This window comes from Balaenoptera ricei, chromosome 10 (assembly GCF_028023285.1).
Source record: "Balaenoptera ricei isolate mBalRic1 chromosome 10, mBalRic1.hap2, whole genome shotgun sequence".
Taxonomy (NCBI): Eukaryota; Metazoa; Chordata; class Mammalia; order Artiodactyla; family Balaenopteridae; genus Balaenoptera; species Balaenoptera ricei.
This window is the reverse complement of record NC_082648.1, coordinates 6,749,363-6,770,846: the sequence shown is the minus strand read 5'-3', so window position 1 is coordinate 6,770,846 and position 21,484 is coordinate 6,749,363. Positions and strand designations below refer to the sequence as shown.

At 45.9% G+C, this 21,484-nt stretch overlaps 1 protein-coding gene across 5 annotated transcripts; it reads right to left on the bottom strand.

Annotated features, from left to right (window-relative positions):
• Positions 1-3,913: 3,913 nt before the first annotated feature.
• Positions 3,914-21,369, bottom strand: PEX5 (peroxisomal biogenesis factor 5). Of its 5 annotated transcripts, none has more exons than XM_059935257.1 (16): positions 21,210-21,369; positions 20,432-20,594; positions 20,080-20,115; positions 19,676-19,808; positions 19,324-19,455; positions 13,504-13,609; positions 12,900-12,990; positions 12,388-12,498; positions 12,033-12,125; positions 11,545-11,664; positions 7,367-7,510; positions 7,092-7,162; positions 6,478-6,690; positions 6,067-6,232; positions 5,571-5,728; positions 3,914-5,374 (listed from the first exon to the last, which is right to left on the bottom strand). In XM_059935257.1, exons 2-16 carry the CDS (start codon positions 20,576-20,578, stop codon positions 5,173-5,175), a joined length of 1,923 nt encoding a protein of 640 aa, XP_059791240.1. In that variant the 5' UTR covers positions 20,579-20,594; positions 21,210-21,369; the 3' UTR covers positions 3,914-5,172. The 5 variants fall into 5 exon arrangements, with proteins under 5 accessions (XP_059791240.1, XP_059791241.1, XP_059791242.1 ...); XM_059935258.1 differs by having other exon boundaries at positions 11,545-11,640; XM_059935259.1 differs by having other exon boundaries at positions 11,545-11,634.
• Between the last annotated feature and the right edge of the window lie 115 nt (positions 21,370-21,484).

Below are 21,484 nucleotides of genomic sequence, written 5' to 3'. Positions count from 1 at the left end.
GATATGAGCATTAGGAAGGGACTTGGTCATCAAGAAAGCATAGAGCAGACCTCACCAAAGAAGATGCACAGATGGCAAATAAGCATATGAAGACATACTCCACATCTCATGCCATCAGGGAAATGCATAGTAAAAGGAGATGCCACCACACAGCTATTCAAGAGGCCAAATTCCAAAACTCTGACAACACCAAATGCTGACGAGGAGGTGGAGCAATAGGAACTCTCATTCACTGCTGGAGGGAATGCAAAATGGTACGACCACTTTGGAAGACAGTCTGGAAGTTCCTTACAAAACTAATAAACATACTCTTACCATCCGATCCAGCAACCACAGTCCTTGGAATTTACTCAAAGGAGATGAAAACTTATGTCCACACAAAAACTTCCATGAGCATGTTTATAGTAGTTTTATTCATAATTGCCAAAACCTGGAAGCAACCAAGATGTTCTTCAGTAGGTAAATAAACTGTGACATCCGGACAATGGGATATTATTCAGCGTTAAAAAGAAATGAGCTATCAAGCCATGAAAAGACATGGAGGAACCTTAAATGCATATTACTAAGTGAAACAGGCACTCTGAAAAGGCTACATACTGTATGATTCCAACTATATGACGTTCTGCAAAAGGCAAAACTGTGGAGAGAGTAAAAAGATCACTGATTGGTTCAGGGAAGGGGGAATAGACAAAGCAGAGGATTTTTAAAGCAATTAAAATATAATAATGGATACATATCATTATACATTTGTCCAAACCCACAGAATGTGTAACACCAAATGTGAACCCTAAAGTAAAGTACGGACTTCGGGGGACTATGACATGTCAATGTAGGTTCATCCTTGGTAAACGAGTACCACTTTGGTAAGTGATGTTGATAATGGGGGAGGCATGCATGTCTGCAGACAGAAGGTAAATATATAGGAAATCTCTGTACCTCCCTCTCAATTTTGTTGTAAACCTAAAACTGCTCTAAAATTTTTTCAATTTAAAAATTTTTAAATATTTTTTTGAAAAGAAAATAAGTATAGAGGAGCCTCAAGGAGACAATGCCCAGGAAGCACTACTTGGAGAAGAAGATGCCCCGGGATGCCTACGTGCTGGTCGGCTTGACAGCATCGTGGAGATGGCCCATCAGCAACCAGAGTTTGCGGGCATTAGGATGTCCTTATCAAGCTAATTGCCCTCATTCACAAAGCAGCCTTTTAATTATTTCACCTCTTATCAGTTTACCTAGAAAGGGAGAATGCTCTGGCCATACTCAAGTAAGCACACACACCATCTGCCAGTTACATTTCTTCCTATAAACAGAAAAACCTGACTTAAAAGTTGCTTGTTTCTTTTTTGTCAGAAGACCTACAACTCAGAAAAAAAAAAAAAAAAGTCATTCTTTATAGATTCGTATCTTTCAGGAACAAACAACTGCCTCAATAGATCCTGTATGCCTGGTAATCAGTGTGTTTTACAGCCTTACACCCTCTTCATTTCCATTCTCTCTTTAGGCAAACATATCCAGTCTTGTGGCTTTAAACACCATCTATATAAACAAGACTCTCAAGTTTATATACCAAGCTCTGACTCCTCCCCCGAGACTTATATATCCAATTCATCTACTTGATATCTATACTTGGAGAGATCTCTACCTCTGATCTAATGTGTTCGGTATAGAACTTTGTATTTTCCTTCCCAAACCTGCTCCGTCCAGTTTCCGCTTTCTCGGTTGAGGGCAACACCATTCTTGCAGTTGTTCAGGCCAAAAGCCTAGGAGTCAGCCTTCATTTCCTTCCCTCACCCTCTACATCCAATCCAGCAGCAAGTTCTAACAGTTGTACCTACAAACTCTGTCCGGCTTCCTCCATCTCTGTGCTACCATCCCCGTCCTCACTCCATCTCCAACTTAGACCAACCAAGCACTACCGTCTCTCTCCTGGCTTGCTTACTTGCTAACTGGTCCACCCGCTTCAGCTCCAATCACTCCCGCTCCCCACTCCCCATTCTTTACACTGCAGCCAGAGTGATCTTTGAAAACTAAATCACACCATGTCACTTTTCTACTTAAAACTCTCTAGTGATTTCCTGTGGAACTTAGAATAGAATGGAAACTCTCCACCATAATCAAAATGAGTCCAGTGGTAAAGAATCCGCTTTCCAATGCAGTGGACGTGGGTTCGATCCCTGGTTGGGGAACTAAGATCCCACATGTTGCCGGGCAACTAAGCCTGCGCGCCACAACTACCGAGAGAGCCCACATGCCGCAAACTACAGAGCCCACGCGTTCCGGAGCCCACGTACCACAACTAGAGAGAGAAAACCCGCATGCCACAACGAAAGATCCCACATGCCTCAACGAAGACTCCGCGTGCTGCAACTAAGACCCAACGCAGCCAAAAAAATAAAGAAAATTTTTAAAAAACAGAGCCCAGCTGCCACGCTGCCACGCTCCTGACCACCTCCACCCTGTCTCCTGTTGCTCCTTCTCTCCCTGCGCTCCGGGCTCCTTCCCGTTGGACTGCACAGGGCTCTTCTAAGCTTGGATCAGAGCGTTTGCTTTCCCCGCTGGGACCCAGACCAGGCTCCCACCAGAACAGCCCACCCCCATGCCCCGCTGGCTCCTCCCACCCAGACCAGCTCACGACAAAGGCCTTTCCTGACCACACTAACTGAAGTTTCTTATTTACTTATTTATTCCGTTGCTCCTTCAACTAGTACATCAGCCGTGAGAGCAGGGACCTTGTCTGCCTTGTGAACTGCATCCCTGGTACCCGACAGCACCTGGCACGTGAGAGGGGCTCAATAAATATTGGCTGAATTTGATGTGGATTCAAGAGGCGCTCGGACCTGACCATGCAAGGAAAGCATCCTCTTGGACACCTTCACGCCACCAAACACAGACAAAGCAGATCAACCTGGAGATTTTGCTTAAACCAGAAGTTAGCTCAACTCCTAAGCCATTTACCCATCCAGACTTTTTTCCTTCTTGTATCTCCACTCCAGAAACCGCTGCATCAGCCTGCCCAGCCCACTCCCAGGCCCGTGGGCCCTGCACCACTGGCCTTCAGAGCCCCAGGTGGCGGCAACAGATGCCCTCCTCCCCGTGATGTTCTCTTTTCTTTTCTATGAAAGTATTACACACAAAGAAAATTTGTAAATTACAGAGAAGTATGACAAAGAAGAGGGAAAATCGCTCATAATCCTGATACATTTAACATACTGGGAATTTCCTTACTCTCTTTTCAAGGCACTTTCTTCTTGAGATAAAAACTGTAAAAAGTTTGCTAAACTTTTCTTCTCATTTTATTGTTAGCATTTATTGTCACTGGAAATTGTTCCATAAATATAATTAAATAACTTAATAATATTTCACTGTCTGGATAATTACTGAACCAGCTCTCCTTTAGACATTTTAAATTCTAACATGGCCATGGACATTTATCTCCAAACATAAATATTCATACTTTTAAAATTTTCCCCAGGGTAGAGACCCATCTTGATACGTCTCTTGAGAGCTCCTGATAAAACCAGGTAGAGCCAGCATTGAAATGCTGGCATCTCAATGCCCTAAGCATTGAAGAAACTACAAAAGTCCTCCCATGTAATAATTCATAATAAAAAATACCAATTACATCACACCCCATATTTTCCTGTATAGAAGTAACACAAATGTAAAAAATGTATGACTGTCAAACATCCGTCTCCTGCTAACCCATCAGCCCCATGAACACAGGGACCTTGACCACCTTATTCATGTACCTCGCATAGAGTAGGTGCTGAGTAATTCCTTGGTAGACAGATGGGTAATCAATGTACCAATGAGAATTTGAAAGATAAATCGAGAAAAACTGTTGAACACCAACCTCCAAACAGCAACTCCCCTCCCACCATCCCAGCTGCACACCCAGTAGCAGGACTCAAAGCCATGTCTGTTCCATTTATTCCTCATACAAATATTTTACAGTTTTATTTTTTAAATCATTTACACATATTCATACAAAGAAAAATAAATTTTAGGATGGAACCTCGGGAGCACGGTAGTTTTAAAAACAATCTCTCTGACCATTAGCTACTGAAGACAAGGCAAGAGGCTTCGCGGCCACTTCCGTCATTTCTGGGCCTGGTGCATCTCCGCAGCAGAATGCGAGCTGCGCCCTCACCTTCCCTCAGCCTTCACCTTGTGCAGGTGATATGGGGGAAGGGGGTTTCGACCCTCCCCCCCAGGAACACCTCAAGGACAGCAAAGGCTCAGGGTAACACTGAGCCCTCTCTTTGTCAGGAATTCGGCAAGACTGCAATTTCTGAACCAACTTTTCCAGAAGAGCTAGCTCAATTCCTACTCGCAGGTCTTTCTAAGCGGAGGGGGATGGCTGCACTCGGGACACGCCTCGTCCCACCTGCTCTGTCCTCCCTCCGCAGGCCCCCAAGCCAGAGCCCTTGCCCTGAGCCCATGCGGTCCCTTCAAGGCTCATTCCACAACGAGGCTTCCTCTCCCCACACCCAAACGCTCGGCAGCAACGTAACCCCGGCAGCCCCTGAGGACCGCTACGGTGACGATGCCAATTACTGCGTGCGGCGTTATCCAGGGACGCTGAGCTACAGCCAGGAGAGGTCCCAGGATGACAGAACTACGAGCACCCCTAAAAGCTCAGCTCTGCTGAGCCACATCAACACTTAAATCAAACAGGCCAACTCCTAACACACCCCACCCTAGACACAGTCATCACAGAGGTGCTTGCTAGAACCTGCCACACACCACTGCCCGAGGAGGCTGTACTATTATCAAGGCCCAGTAAAAGGAGAAAGGGGCGGGGGGGGGGGGGGGGGGAGGACAGACGCTACAAATGTGGTAGGCCCGATCAGAAATGGCAGCAGATGACAACCTGTATCTTTGGGTCCTACCCAAAAAGCAGCACCAAGAAAGGGCGTGATGAGCGGAGACCTGGAGCTGGATGGACAGCCCTTGAATTACCAAGCGACCCCGACAACACAGCTCACTTTCCTACGACTATGCAGGAACTAGAACCCAGACTGCCCACCCCTACACTGAGGCAGCTCCTGAGAGGCAGTACCGCGTGTGGTCATCAGCCCGCCCCCTGGGTAGGCCCATTTGGGGAGAGGGGATCACATCCAGAGCAGGCACCCCTCCAGGCAAACACTCGCAGGGCAGCCCATCCCACTGTCACTGGGGCAGGCCGAACAGCGCTAGGAGGGTGGACAGATCCCGGGCATCAGCCGCCCCATAGGCGTCGCTCTGGCCTAACATAGACAAGGCTAAACGGAGGGTGCTCCAGATGTTCTCCGACATGGCACCCCCTTCGCCCCGAGGACCCCGGCTTTTCCTCTGCATGTTCAGGGCCTCCAAAAAGTGTTCCACAGCCTCACTGCAAGGAAGCAGAATGAGAGCTGGTGAGCAGAACACCAGTGGAAGGAGGTAGGTCAGCTGGCATGGGGAAAAAGAAAGCTGGAGCTCGTAGTCAAACAACAGGATCGGAGACTGAGGAGCCAGGGCCAAAGGCAGGGAGAAGGAGTTCATTCATTCATTCATTCATTCATTCATTCCTCAATAGATACTCTCACCGGTGGGCCCCAAGGTTGATGCAGCTGATGCCCAGGTTGTAGCGGGACCGTATATAGCCAGGCTGGAGCTCGAGGGCCCGACGGTATGCAGCTACTGCTTCTTCACTCTGGTTTCCATTGGCCAAGGTGGCCCCTAGCTTATTCCACAGCAAATAGTCCTAAGATAGGGAGGGACAAGGGTTAGAAACATGAGCCAGGCTCCGATCAAATTCTGCCCACTCTCCCCCTGGCTCCCCACTCTGATTCTCTAATGTATGTTACGATTCCATTCCTGTCTCCACGGGTCACTGTGTGGCCACGACATAAGCACTCACCCCCCGCAGACTCCCCTAAGTCCAGATGACCCTAGACTCCCGCTCTTCTTTTCCCAATTCTCCCAAGGCAACCAGTACATGGAACACTGGAATGAAATATCCCATGACTCCGAAGGTCCCAACAAACGATTCCTCCATAAGGTACAGAGTCCCGTCCTCTCCCTTCCTCCCCTGAGGCTCACATTGGGACGAACGCTGAGGGCGGCTGTGAAGCAGTCGACCGCCTTGTCATACTCCCCACTCAGGTTGAAGAGGACCCCCAAGCCACACTGCACATCGGGGTCAATGGATGTCGGGTCCAGGCGCACAGCCGCCAGGAAGAGCTCTTTCACTTCGAGAAACAGAGAGCTGGACAAGGAAGAAAAAAAATGCAAAAAAGCAGGTGGATGGATACGTCTATATTCCTACCCCTCCCAAATAATCCTTTCACTAACCAATCATACCCCCAAGATGCGTCCATCTCTCCTCCTTCCAATCCTGAGTCTTCCATCCCACTCTTAGACCCTGAGCCTCAATCTATCCAACATTGCACAAGCCAGGTACCCCTTCTACTCAGGTTGCCACTCGTCATCCCAGGAGCTCCCCACACTCACTCGGACAACAGAGAGCCCAGGATGCGCTTGCTGGGGCCCAGTCCCGCCCCGCTGGCCCCTTCTTCCCCGGCTGCCACCAGGTGGGCATAGGCCGGTGTGTAGCGCAGCCAGTCTCGCAGGGTCTCACAGGCCTGCCGCTGCAGGGACTCGTTGGTGAAGCTTACAGCCAGCGCCATCAGTGCCGTCCGGTTGTCTGGCTTTAGCTCTAGGCACCTGTTCGGACAGAGATGGACAGAGCTGGGCTCTGCAGTGGACACTGCGCCTATCAGCACCCTGGGAGCAGAGCCAAGCTTCAGAACGCAGAGTTACCTGCCAACTCCCTCAGTTAGGGTGTAGAGGGATCCTCTACGGGTGGGTTATTAATAAAGTTACAGACCTGAGGAAGGGAACATTTCAGCAGCCAAGGAACCAGCCAGGGAGGGTCCCACAAATAAAACCAAAAGCTGAGGAACGAATGGAGCCAGTTACCTCCAGACTCACCCCAAACCTTAGAGTTTCATCATGAGAAAACACTCGCGTTAGTAGCCAGAAAGAAGAGAAGGATCTGTCATTCTAAAGGTTATTTGTAGAGCCCTGGGACCACCTCGCCCCCCCTACCCTTTCAGTGTACTCACTTCCGCAGCGCGCTGATGGCTAAGAGTTCTTGCTCATTCTCTGCCTGGGTGGTCCCCAGATACTGCCAAGCCTAGAGAGAAGTTGCCAGATTTCATCACCCCGGTATTCACCTTCCCACCATTGCTTCCTCTGCCCCCCCCACTCACCATCGCACTCTCAGAACCCGACCCCAGGCTGTCACCCAGGCCCAAATCCATCTGCACTACCCTTAGGGGCCCCCCTCAAAACTGGAGGGAGAGTCTCTAATCTGAAGTCAGAAGAACGAGCTGCTCACTTCCATGTGCTTGGGGTCTTGCTGCACAGCTGCCTCGAAGAGCAGGACGGCGTTCGGCAGGTCCCCCTCCTCAAGTCGCCGCAGCCCTTCCTCAAAAGGCTGGGGGTGGTCGCGCAGGGGGTTCTCCTCCTCAAAGTGGTACCCCTACAAGGAAGGGAAGCCAAGTGAGACCCCATCTCAGAGGGAGCCATCACAGAGCAGCAGGAATGGGAGCTGACAACCAAGACTGAGGCGGAGAAGAAGCTGAAGGCCTCCAAAAAGGTATCCGGATAAATGCCAGCAAATTCTCTGTATCATAAAGGAGATCACCTAGGACCACAGTGAAGAAATTCCGTGTCATGCCCACAGCAACTGGAAAGCCAGGCAAACTCGGATCCACGCTGGGATTAAGTTTATTTTAGGAAGTTTTTATCAGCCAGTGTTTCCACATCCTTGATTTCTCATTACTGGACAGAGCACATTTCTTAACAGGATCTGCTTACAGTAATAAGTTCTCTTTAGCTATTCAAAGGGCATTTCTTGTTATCCTGCAAGAGTGTGATAATGTATAAAGGAAATGCAATTTGGAGTCAGAGGTCCTGCTATTCAAATGCAACTCTTACCCAGCTCACGGAGTCCTGTGCACACTGACTGGATAGCATGTGTTCAAGCACTTTGAAAATTTTAATTTATTCCCCAATTTCATTCTTAAAAGTTATTAATATTAATCTGTATCTGATAGTAAATGAAAGCTAGATTCCAAAATCCTGAGGGCAGAAAACGCTTCAGAAAGACAAGTCCTCTTCTAGCTGAGGCTTTCTCGTTTGAGGGAAGTTATGATGCTCTGTGCAGAGTTCTGTCCCCAGGTCTTCCACGTAGGCAGAGAGGTGTTAAGATAAAATGGGTCCCTAGTAAGCGTGTGACTTGGGACAAGGGAATAAAATGCTCCTTTTTGGATAGTAGTGGTTACCATCACAAAACAATACCCCAGAATGAAAACAAGATGCAAAATACAGGGCAGGGCCCTTTCTAAATGTAGTTAAGGACAAATCAGAATGTAACTGTACGAAATAAAGACATGAGTGAGGTCCTTCTTCACTATCATTGTGAAACTGCTCAAGAACCAGAAATGCTTAAATCTTGCCAGCAAAGTTCTAAACCATTATTAAGTAATCTGCAAATTATTTGTGACAAATAAAAATTAAATAATTACAATGGGGATTTAAGAAGCGAGACATACAGGAGATGGATTTGGGATAAATGTATAAAAAGTATATTCACGTTGAGAATAGGTAATGTTCCTGGGACACCTCTGTGCAACAGGAAAACTCAGAAGATAGAAAAGGACTCTAGAACAAGGATCAGCAAGGGGCAGAGGATAAATATTTTGTCACAACTACTCATCTCCACCAGAGCAGTGAGAACGTAGCCACAGATGATATGTAAACAAGCATGGCTGTGTTCCAATAAAACTCTATTTATGGACACTGAAGTTTGAATTTTATCAGTATATAATTTTCACATTTCACAAATTATTACTTTTCATTTTTTTTAAACCATTTAAAAATGTTAAAACCATTCTCAGCTCACGGGCCATTAAAAAAAAAAAAAAGGTGGAAGGATAGATTTCCCGTGGGCCATAGTTTGCCAGCCCCACCTAGACTGTTAGAGTTCCATAAGATAAAGCCTTCTGCATTCACCCTCGACTATTGCCCATCCTCAATCCATGTTTTAAGCCACCCCGTAGGAAACAGATCATTGTCACCTATAACACAATTTCCTAATGAAAGTAATTCCTGCCTCTCAGAGCTACTGAGAGCATCAAATGAGAATATCTGCCACAGCCTTAACAAAAAGCTTAAAATACTATGCGTTAATAGGTATTATCCTCAGCAGACAATGCAACAAATCAATTCCATCATGTTGCAACCACAGGGTTCTCTAAGTATGCTCTTGTCCGTGTTATCTATCCTCCTTGAGGTTTTATCAATTGCTGATCAGAGAGGAATTTTTCAAAAGTAGAATATTTGTATAGATGAAAAAAAAAAGAGTCCTCTGGAGGAACCTTTAACAACCCACAGGATGCAGGATAAGCTTGGGATCACTGCTGCTTCTTAAAAAGTCTAATCCAAGCCAATCATTAGTCTAATCCAAGCCAATCATGATCCTATGATTTCATAGTATCATACTGCAAAAATTGGATCACTACTAAGTAGAGTGTGTCCCATCACAGAAATTTCTCCTTCACGCTAACAGTATACAGTATCATATCTGCTCCAGCTGTAGGTGTAGCCTTGAAAATTTAAGGATCATGAATAAAAAATACGACATTCAGATACCCATGAATTTACCTGATAGAGTCAGATCCACATTTGAAAAAAAAAACAAGTACTATTGACATATAATTTATTAACAGTTTAACAAAAGGCAGACAAAATCTGGGACATTAATGCAAATGTTTCTAATCCTAATTTTGCAATATCCCAAGGTATCAATGATATCAAAATAGGGTTCAAAGATCTAAAAACATAATTATGTTTTTAAGTTTTGAATTAAAGAATTTATTCCAACTATCATGTCATTGATACAGAAGTAAAAAGTGCTAAGAGGAGAGCTATGTCTATATTTATCAAAAACCAGGAAATTTGTTTAAAACTTTATTTTATTTTTATTTATTTTTTGGCTGTGTTGCATCTTCATTGCTGTGCACGGGCTTTCTCTATTTGTAGCGAGCGGGGCTACTGCTCATTGCAATGCACGGGCTTCTCATTGCGATGGCTTCTCTTTTCGTGGAGCACGGGCTCCAGGTGCATGGGCTTCAGTAGTTGTGGCACGTGGGCCCTAGAGCACGCAGGCTTCAGTAGTTGTGGCACATAGGTCAGTAGTTATGGCTCACAGGCTCTAGAGTGCAGGCTCAGTAGTTGTGGTGCACGGGCATAGTTGCTCTGTGGCATGTGGGATCTTCCCGGACCAGGGATCGAACCCGTGGCCCCTGCATTGGCAGGCAGAGTCTTAACCACTGTGCCACCAGGCAAGTCCCAGGAAATTTTTATCTAAACTTTATACCTTGCCATTTATAAGTCGACAGGGCCTGTGCAACTTATCAAGTGTCTATTACAAATTAATAAAAGTACTATCTCCAGGTATTTCCTTCAGTTCTTCCTCATCACAAGTCTATAGAAGAAACTCTTACTATGGAAAAACCAGAGGACGGGGTCCCAAAAGGTAAGCTCCCTTTTCTATTATATCACAGAACAACTCTCAGAAAGTCAGGCTGGGATAATAAACAAAATCATCCTTTTCCTAGTACTAAGATTTTCATTGGCTTTTAAATCCTAGCCTTTTCTAACTTATCTTGAACTCTGTTCTTCTCTATCTTTGCAAGATCTACCTCCAGAATCCTGGCCCTCTAGTTCTAGCCCCAACCAGGTCTGAGCTGAGAAAAAGACACCACTGATCACCTCCCCAGTTCCTGTTTTGCCATTTTCAAAACCAAGCAATTCTCTCCCTCCCCAATCATGCTTCAACTCACAGCTCAATTATTACCCACATGTCCAAATACCCCACAACCCACAAGCAGATTTTTTTCACAGTGATACCCCGATATAACACATGCTTCTAAGGCAACAGTATATACTACATGCAAAATTCAATCATTCTTCACCACCAACTTCTGGGAAATTTTCCTAGCATTTGAATTATTTAATATAATTCTTTGAAAATACCCTAAATTGGGGGCAAGTGGTTAGTACCTACAGGAAGAGATCAGAATTTAAAATAAACTTGTGAGTTAAAAAGTTAATAGATACTAAGGTGGAGGGCAGAGAGATGGCCTACCACCTACCACTCTCTATCAAAGGAGCTATCAATCTTCTTAAAATGTTTTCAACCAACCTCCAAAGCAGAGCTCCTTCCTCCGTGCTCTTATTGCATCGTGTGCAAACCTCTACTCTAGGTATTCTGTCGCTTATTGTTGTTATTTGACAAGGGTGGTCTATTATCATTAACTTTTATATCCCAAGAATAAAGCATACTCTCAATAACTGGAGGAGAGCAGGGGCAAGGAAATAATTCAGGCTGCCTTTCACGGAAAGGGGCTCAAGAAAATAATTACTTAAAAGTGGGTACCCTTCAGATTCAGGATTAAAGGAGAGACAATAAAACAAGGAAATCCTGCAGTCTGAAAAACTAGTTCTCACCTTATCATAGGAAGCAGACGTGAGGTCGTCATAGTCAGAAAGCCAGGGGTGGGCCTCAGCATCCCGTTTTGCCATCTCCTCCAACTCCGCCTGCAACTTGTCCCAGAAATCGACATCAGACTGTAAGGAAGGGAAGGCAGGTAGAAAAAGAAGATTCATCGTGACCACCCCGCCCCACCCTAAGTTCCACTAAGATGGAGTCCCTGTGGCAGTAGTTCTTTAACTTCAATGTGTTTAAGATCATCTGAAGAGCTTTTTTTTTTCACGCAGGTTCCTAGGTCCTACCCCCAGATTCTGACTCAGTAGTCTGTGATGCCCAGGAATTTGCATTTTTGATAGGCAACCACCCCATCCCAAGCAATTCTGCCAAAGATAACCCAAGAACATTATGAAATACAATGTTCACCCATCTTTGATGTTAAGACACCCACTCTCTCCAAAGAAGTGTTTTCTCTTGGACTGGTTATACCTGTACTAGCTGCTCTCACCTCTATAGCTGACTTGGCTCGTTCAAACTCCGTATCAAGAGTAGATGTGTTCACTGGTCGTGTGAACTGGTCAACCCAGGCCTCTGAAGTACCCTGTGACAAAGAAGGATGGTCATACCACCACCAACAACTTTCTACCCACTAAATATCAACTAAATACCCATTAGACACCACCAACCTGGGCACTTCTGAGAAGAACATTCTCAGAATCTCTTTCCCACCCACTCAGGACCTGGATGCTACCAAACGAGCTGGCAATAAGATCCCTTCCCCATCTGGGACCACTGAATACTGAACCCACGGCCGGGGGCACCAGCTGGCTCTGAGGTAGGACTGGGAGGTGACAGTGTCCTACCTGCTGCTGAATAAACTCTGCTGCCCACTGCTCTGCCTGAGCTCGGCCCAACCCTGCGCCGGACTCCAGGGACACGTGCCCCTCGCCAATCTGCCGCACGAATTTCAGGAACTGGGGCACAGAGACACACACAGGCCACTTGGGAGAGGACTTCCGGGTGTGCCCTCTCAACCATGCCCAGAGAAGCCTGCACTTACCCCTCCCCTTGACCATCTCTAGCTACAGACAAGACAGGCTAAAGACCCTGGAAAAAGCAGAGAGCAAAAAGAAAGGGATTTCTGGCTCAAGAGATCTGAGAAGACACAGAAAAGACAAAGGGTTAGTAGGCAAGGAAATGAGGGCAAGACTACTGGAAGAAGAGGCAGGGTCGTAAGTCTCTGTTCTCCAGACAGGAAGGAGTGGACCTCGGATCTCATCTCTTTCACCTTAAACTAAACTGGGGTAAGAGAAGCAGGACTCCTGGCTTCTCAGACCAGCTCTGCTGGGCAAAGCAGCAGCAGCACGTGGCTCACCTCAGAGTTAGCCAACTTGGGGTCGTCCACCTTGGCCACAAAGTCGCTGGCCATGTGCTGCAGGTCCTCCTCGGGCTGGTATTCATCACACCTGGGACAGGCGAGGACTCGCTCATTTTACACATTAGTCTGCCACATCCTTCCCCACTCCCAGCCCATGGCAATTACAGTTCTCATCGGGGAACAGAGAGGGTGACACTACTCCTCTCTCTGGTTGAGGACCTACTAATTCCAATTTACATTAAAGAAGGACATTTGGGCAGGAGTGGCAAAGCACTAGCTACATGCTTTCACCTCTCTCTTTCCCAAACGCGTCTTTCCAGAGAGAAGGAATAGACAGTTGCAGGCTCCAAATTAAAAGGGGAACAGGGTGCATAAGATAAAGTTACAAACTTTTGGTAGGACAGTTAGGATTCTCGACTCGATTATATTTGAGACATAAATGAATCGGGGTAATAATACAAGTGGAAACGTTAGAGTAGAAAATGAAGGGATTGCAACTTGGTTTAAGAATGTGGATAGAGGAGCTTGGTGGAGGGGAGCAGGAAAACCATCCAACACTCCTTCCACAGGGATCCATCCCGAGAGAAGGGGCTGGACTCACCAGCGATCAGTGGCAGCTGTTCCCTCTGGCTCTCCCAGCCACAGCTTCTCCTCTGACTGCTCCAGATATTCCTCAGCCCAGCGGGCCGGGGACACAGACAAAGGGTCTGCAAGGAGCAGAGAGGTGGGGAAATCAGTGAAGGATCAGGAAAGGGAGAATATTAACTTAACCAAGTCAAAGCAGAATCCCTCAGAGACCACTGGTCAAAAGAAAATACTACTAAATTTTCAACACCCAACCTGCTCCCCAGGGGCCTAGGGCAGAAGTTTACTGAACTGGGGACAGGAGACCAAATAAGGAGGCTCAGGAGAGAAGTGGGGACCAAACCCTTTTGTCTGAAGTGCAAGAGCCCTCACTAAGAGATAGCGGGCCCTGGGCTCCACCTTCCTCAAAGGTACTGCAGGGACCTGGCAGGGAACCAGGGGAGAACACAGGAGCTCCCATTCCTTAACCAAACCTTGGTCTGTCCTCCATCTACAGAGTTCACACCCTCCCAACAAAAGGAGCCTCATAACTGGGAGATTGGGATGGACATATATACACTATTGATACTATGTATAAAATAGATAACTAATGAGAACCTACTGTATTGCACAGGGAACTCTACTCAGTGCTCTGTGGTGACCTAAATGGGAAGGAAATCCAAAAAAGAGGGGATATATGTATAGGTATTGCTGGTTCACTTTGCTGTACAGTAGAAACTAACACAATATTGTAAAGCAACTATACTCCAATAAAAATTTAAAAAAAAAAAAAAAAAAAAAGGAACCTCATATTTCATCCTAATATACCTACCAAGAGAATCTGAGAAGCAGAATGCTGGGCTAGAACTAAGGATACATGGGTCCACTCTTCCCACTGGATTTTTTTTCATTTTTTGAGATGTAACATACAAACATGAAGGTGCGTAAAGTGTACCAAACTTCGGCGTGCTGCTTCATTAATTTCTACCCGTGAACACACTCAAGCCACCGCCACCCGGATCACGACATGGACCGTCTACAGTTCCCTCACAGGCTCCCGCAGGCCCGCACCCCCCGGGATAAACATTATTCTGAACTCTGTCACTTTTGACCGCTTTTGAGAGCTATGTTTTTAAGTCTAATTCCAGAAATCACCTTAGCAACTCTCATGAAAAAGGGCACTGCTGCAAGATCAGAATAAACATATCACATGAGGGCGCTGAACTTTTCTCAACCTCCAGGACTTCGCTCTTTACTATTCTAGGGCCAGGAAAACAAAAAAGTAATGACACAGATTAGTTAAAGGATTTAAAGGGCCCCTAAAGAGTGAGTGCACGTAGAGAAGGATGGGCCGGCGTGTTCCTTCCTTCTGCTCTGCACCCATATCCTTAACAAATGGCCATCCTGTCTTTGTCCCTAATTTGAAGATCTGTTACTGCTTTTAACACCAAGAAGGCAGGTTTACCTCCTCGGGATTCATATACAACAGAACTTTCTATTCCATTTAGCTGAGACTCTGCCTGAATAATTTCAACAAAGTAATTTCAACATCTGAGAAAATAATGTCAAATTCTGAAAAAGAAAGAAAAGAAAAAGATCAAGACTCACAGATTTCACCTAATCATAAATAATAAGTGATTTATTACTAATAAAATAAAAGATACAGTTGACAATTTTTTTGATCGCAGACTTGGTCTCTTAATTTCGAGAACTCTTAACATTTTTATCAAGATTTCCCTCACTAGCTTTCACAGGCAACATTTCTCTTTCCTTTGCCCCGACTAGACTGTTAGCTCAAGTCTGGAGACCTAATAAGGAAATGCTTAATACCCCGTCCCATTCTGCTGAAAAATAACCAGTCCTTCCTCCTCACTCTCCAGCCACTCCCTCTCAACTAGAGTGTTTCACAAAAGCATATTCTGGCCAAAAGTACTCCTCAAATTACACAGAACACCATTTCTATGAAATGTTGTTCTAAAGGACGAGCACCAACAGAAAAAGTACAAAGCACCTGGACTTTAAAACAGACAAGAGGTAGTTTAGAAAAAAGAATCCCAGAGATGAGACAACCTCAAATAGCTGTAATTTGGTATTTAGCCATATTGGCCACAAGACTCAGGATTTTCTGGCATTGGGAACCTGCTCCAACAAAGAAGTCAAAATAAAATAACCAAAAGAATACTACCTGGCCTTCATAATATTTTTTGAGAAATTCTTACAGAAAATCAGATTCATCTGGATATCTGTGAGATGGAAGCAACTAAGTCCTGCTGAGTGGGAGGGACTATCCTAGGTCACAGAAATCATAGAGTGACAACCAACAACCTAGGTACCAAACCTCTGATTCAGGGCGTTCACCTGGCCTAGGTTCTCACTGTGTGTTCATTTCATCTAGGCACATCTACCCCAAGCTCAACAGTCAAAAACTCAGAACTTCCCACCTTTACCCATGAAAGTTTCCACATCCACTAAGTAACACAGTGATCAAGAATGCAGGTTCTAGGGTCAGGCTACCTGCACTCACATCCCAACTCCACCACTTATTCACTGTGAGTCTCCAGACAAGTTATCAACCCTCTAAGTTTCTAATTCCTTATCTACGAAGTAGATATAATAATAGCTACCTCACAGGGATTCTTGTGAAGACCACATGAGATAATGCCTATGCAAAGCACAGAGTAACAAATATTAGCTATTATTATCATTACTGTCTGCTCAAGGCAAATCCCTACAAAAGTGGAAAACATCACAATGAGATTATTATTCCTTTTAGTCCATAGCCTCTTCCTCTGCCATCCAGGGGAGAGCTACTGCCAATCATCATCTGCTACTGATGGCCACTGCCCTTCCTATGAAAGTGCAGGTTTATCTCTCATAATTGTCGTATGAACCTCACACACCATTTTAGCTGAGGCTGTCTAAACTCAAAACCCCTTAAAGATGCATTTCTTCCCTAGAGCTGAGCAATCACAAGATGGATGATTATTTGGCCCAGAACATTGGGGTGAGAGGTAGGAGTGGAATTCCATCAAGAACCATTTCAGACTAAAAAATCAGCTTCATGTGGTAATGGAATAATTCCATATCTTGATTGCAGTAATGGTTATGCAAATCTACATATGTGATAAAACTATAAACATACAAATAAAGGCATGTAAAACTGGTGAAATCTAATAAGATCTGTGGATTGTACCAGTGGCAATTTTCTGTTGATATTGTACATAACTAACAAATGCAAAATGTCACCACCGGCAAAAACAGAGGGAAAGACACACAGAACCTTTCTGTACATTTTTTTGCAACTTCCAGTGAAACTATATTTCCAAATACAACATTCAAACAAGAAAAAAACTAAGCTTCAAGGTTTCTTTTAAACTAGATTCTAGAATCCTAACAATGGGGAGTTAAGAATAATAAAGATTTAAAGAATATAACCTTCTCTCTACTTGCAGTCTACTTATCCACAAAGAAATAGGTAACCTATATCATTACTGTAATAATATCAGCCATAAATGTTATGAGGCTAGTATCCACGGGTTCCACATCCACGGATTCAACCAACTGTGGATGGAAAATATTCAGAGGGAGAGAGGCAGGGGATTTCTAGAAAGTTCCAAAAAGCAAAACTTTGAATTTGCCCCATGCTGGCGACTATTTACAAAGCATTTACATTGTATTAGATATTATAATAATCTAGAGATTTAAAGCATACGGGAGGGTAGGTTATATGCAAATACTATGCAATTTTATATAAAGGACTTGAGCAATTTTATATATAAAATAGCAATTTTATATAAAGGACTTGAGCATCCAGGATTTTGGTAACCACAGGGGTCCTGGAACCAATCCCCTGCAGATACCAAGGGATAACTGTACTAGAAAATCAATCCCCGTTAGCTCTTTCTCCCAGATCTCAATTCTCTCATTCAATAAATTCTGAAGGGCCGCTACATACAAAGCAATATACTACTGCAATAGGACATTTATATGAAGGCAGATCCCACATAGCTCAATATCCCTTTCCAGCTTTCCATACCCCTGCCTCTGTGAAGCAGGCACAGTTCCAAAAAAATGTACAAAACAGAGGAAGAGAGAGATCTCCCAAAGACAATTTAACAGGTAAGACAGGTCCAACATGTTTTTCTAAAGTAGTTTTTCATTTAAGGAAGGAAGATTTCAGGTTAAGGAAGATTTCAATGGCTCCAAGTATTCAACTAATTTTAACAAAAATCTCATCAATCTCAATGCTCATAGTAGTGATGATTTTTTTCCTGAATTATCAGAAATGACTGATGCCCATACATTTTAACAGAAGTCTCTCTGCGATAAGAAACAGCACTTAAATCTAAGGTTTGTACAAAAAGCTGAGTTTCAGTCTGGTGGCGGGTCTTTATTACAGCTCAGATTTTCCAATTGGGGCAATTCCACACAGAAGATTCTCAATGACAGTGTAATGATTCTAAGTATGGAGCCTGGAGTCAGACAGACATGAGTTTGCATATAATCTTTGTTACTGAATGATTTCAGACAAAAGTATTAACCCTTCCAAATCTCAGTTTCCTTGTCTATAAAATGGGGGAGGAATACCTACCTTGTATTTCTGTGAAGCTCAACTGGCTCTGAGAATATAAAGTGCATAGAAACCAAGAACACCCATTGTTCTTCCTTAAACTCTAACTTAAAGGAGGGAAAGGGAGTCATGATAAAAGAGACCAACAGCTTTTACTAAAGGTGAGTTTTAGTTGTTAGATTTGGGGGTTTTTCTCTTGTGTGTGGAGGAAGCCCTGTCTTTAGGAGAATAAAAATGATTGGGGGCAGGGGGTACCAATTAGGTCCCATCAATCATGTCATGAAAATTCAGGAACTATGATGTGAGCACCCTGAGAGGCCAGAATCTTTGCAACTTTCTCCCTTTATCTCTTTTGTGATTCTTGATTTCTTAAATTGGAAACAGGCTAACAGTGCTCTCTTTGAGAGCAATCAGGAAGAGCAAAGAGAAGGAGAATGCCCTTGCCCAGGCCTGTAATCAGAAAGGCTTGGGGGAGAAGAATCAGTCCCCCAGGATGCAGTGAGCACAGACAACTCAAAGAGGGAAAATTAGGCTGGGACCCTGAAGAGCTTAAGTTGCAGGCCTGGCAGTATAGCATAATGAATGGGTAAGCCCACAGACTCTGGAATCATTCAAACCCAGAATCAAATCCCATTTCCACCACTTACAAAGCTGTGACTCCTTGGGCAAATTATTTAAGCTCTCAGCCTCAGTTTTCTTATCTATATACTAGGAATAATAACTACCTCAAGGGTTCTCAGGGGGATTAAACGGACAATGAATTTAAAGCACTAAAACAAAGCCTAGAACATGGTTAAGTAAACATTAGCTCTTGTTATTAATTTTTATTATTATCATCAAGACCATATACTTCAGGCCTTTGAACTCCACAATTCCACTTTCCAAGACTCTAACCCTGTTCAAGATGACTTAATGCCAGAATCCCAAGGGATGTGTTAAACATTTCTCTCTTCCTGGGCAACACTGCCATCCATCCAATCTGCGGATCCTCTCCACCAAACTACAGTACTAAAGTTCCAGATAACAAAGAAGAAAACCTAACTCCTCGTGTTCTCTCTCTCCTCAAAATCTCTTATCCAGTTCAAACTCACGCCTCTGTTTAATATAAGTTTCAATTCCCTGTTACCACCTAAAAGAAATCAGGTTCAGTGCCCTATAGGAAAGAGTAAAGAGTCCAGAAAGGTCATAAGCAGCTAAAATCACTCTATATCCTAAAATGAATGAGGGTAACAGTGTAGAACTTTGCATCACAGGAACCACTGTAGATCTTCCCATATGAAGCCTCACCTGTAACTTCAGAGATGAACTCTTGGGACCAGTCAGTCTCATTGTAATCCTGAGTTACATCCACAGCGTCTCCAGCTGCAAGAAACTCCTGGGCCCAGTTCTCCGACAAGGCCAAGTCTGCCACACCAGGGGCTTAAGAGAGAGATAGAGAGAGAACTAAGGAAAATACCTATCATTCTATCATGCCTAAGGAACCCTGAGTGCACATGAAAACACTCTGTTCCTTTTGTCTCCTTCTGCATCTCAGTTCAGCAATACCAGCAGCATCTAAATACGGAATCCCCTTGTCCCTACCTGCACAGAAAATAGTGACCCCCGCCCCCCCACACCCAGAACCAGACGCTGGACCCACCTCTCTGGGGTGCCTGGCGGAAGTTTGACTGTTCAATCTCCTGCATCTCTGCCAGGAGGTCATCCATCTTGAACGTCTGAGGGGCACGGGATACAAGTGGTGCATTCTGGTCCTGGAGGAATTCGGCCACCAACTGTCAGAAGAGAGATGGTGAAATGAACCCAGCAAGAGACAGGGGCCCATTGGATGTGGGATACTAACATCAAACACAAGGAAAGCGAAACACAGAAACTATAGATTTGGAAACACTCGAAGAATACTTAAAACAAAAACAAGCAGGCGAGCTGAGGCAAATCTCATTTGATCAGGGAAGTCCACAGATTGAAATATGGACGAGCCAAGTTTAAAGTAAAAAATACAATGGGCGAACGAAAAATGTGACAGAAAAGACTGGCATTATTTACCTCGTCTTCAGAGGCTACCCCCAAAGGCTTAGAGACCTAAGACAAAAGAAAGGGAGACAATATGGTACAGTGGTGAAGACCACAGCCACACAACTCAGTTAACCCTGGGTTAAAATTCCAGCTCTTCCATTCATAAGGCAAGTCACAAAAGTTCTCAAAGCCTCAGTTTCCTCATCTATAACATGGTTGCCTTCGTCTATATAAAGACGTTCAATGTTTAATATAGTAAACACCCATTGCCTGGCAACTATTATCATTTGCAACACAATAGAGACAGCAGTTATCCCAAAGTGTGCATCCGGACCCTCCATCCCAGGTCACAACTCGGGCTTTCCGCCTGAAGAACACTCACCGCCTCCGAGGCTGGGGCTCCTGGGGGCCAGGGGCCAGGCCTCAACCCCTCCTGCCGAAAGGCCTTGTCCTGGGTGAAGTGCCCGGCCAGCTTCATGAGCGGGTTCGCACCCCCGCATTCCGCCTCCACCAGCTCCCGCATCGCCATGGTGACCGCCGGCTCTCTGATGGGCAGAGGTTTGGAACTGAGGTTCCCGGAGCCAAACCCTTCCCCAACCCACAACTCAGCCCGTATCTGGGGGAGGCGGTTGTTGGCCGCTGGCCACTCTCCACCCCTGCGCCTTCTGCTACGGCCCCCACCTCTGCCAGGAATCGGGGGGTCGGTGCCCTCCTGCCGCCCCCCTCAAAGGCCACCGCTCTCCGCCTGGGCCTCTCCAGCGGCCTCCACGACTGCGGTCTCAGGCGGCGGGACAGGCGGCAGCCGCCCCCCACAGACGGGCCTGAACCCCAGGGGACCGGGAGGACAATTCCGCAACTGAGCTGTACGGGGGCATTGGCCGGTCAAGGGAGAGAGGACACGCCGCGGGACCGTAAGCCCAGTCCCCTACACCCGCAGTCACCGGGCGAGCACTGCTGGGGGCCATTCCCTCTCCGTAAGTCACCTGAGCCCCTCCCGCTGCTCGGCCGGTCCCGGCCCACCCCTCCCGCGCTCAGAGCACCCAGTCTCCCCCACCCGGGTCGCTGCTCAAGCTCCGCCCCCCGCGACCCGCGAGGACACCGCGAGGGCTGCGGGAAGACCAGGAAGGTGTCCTCGCGCCCCCTCGGGGCCCCGCACTCACCACTGCGCGCGAAGCCGCACGACCAGCCGGGGTACCTGGTGCGGGCTGGAGGGGGAGAGAGAAGGGGTTGGGGAGCCGGGGGGGACACTCGGGTATAAAGGGGCCGTGACCGCCGCGCGACGGTCGCGGACCTGCGGAAGCTGTTTGGAGGGGCGGGGCCTTAAGTCTGCGACGCAGCGTGATGGGAGGAGCCATGGGTCTTAAAGGAGAAGTCTTGGAGCCTCGACTCTGCGAGTACTCGAAAGGATCGCGGACGCTAGGAATTGTTTGATGGA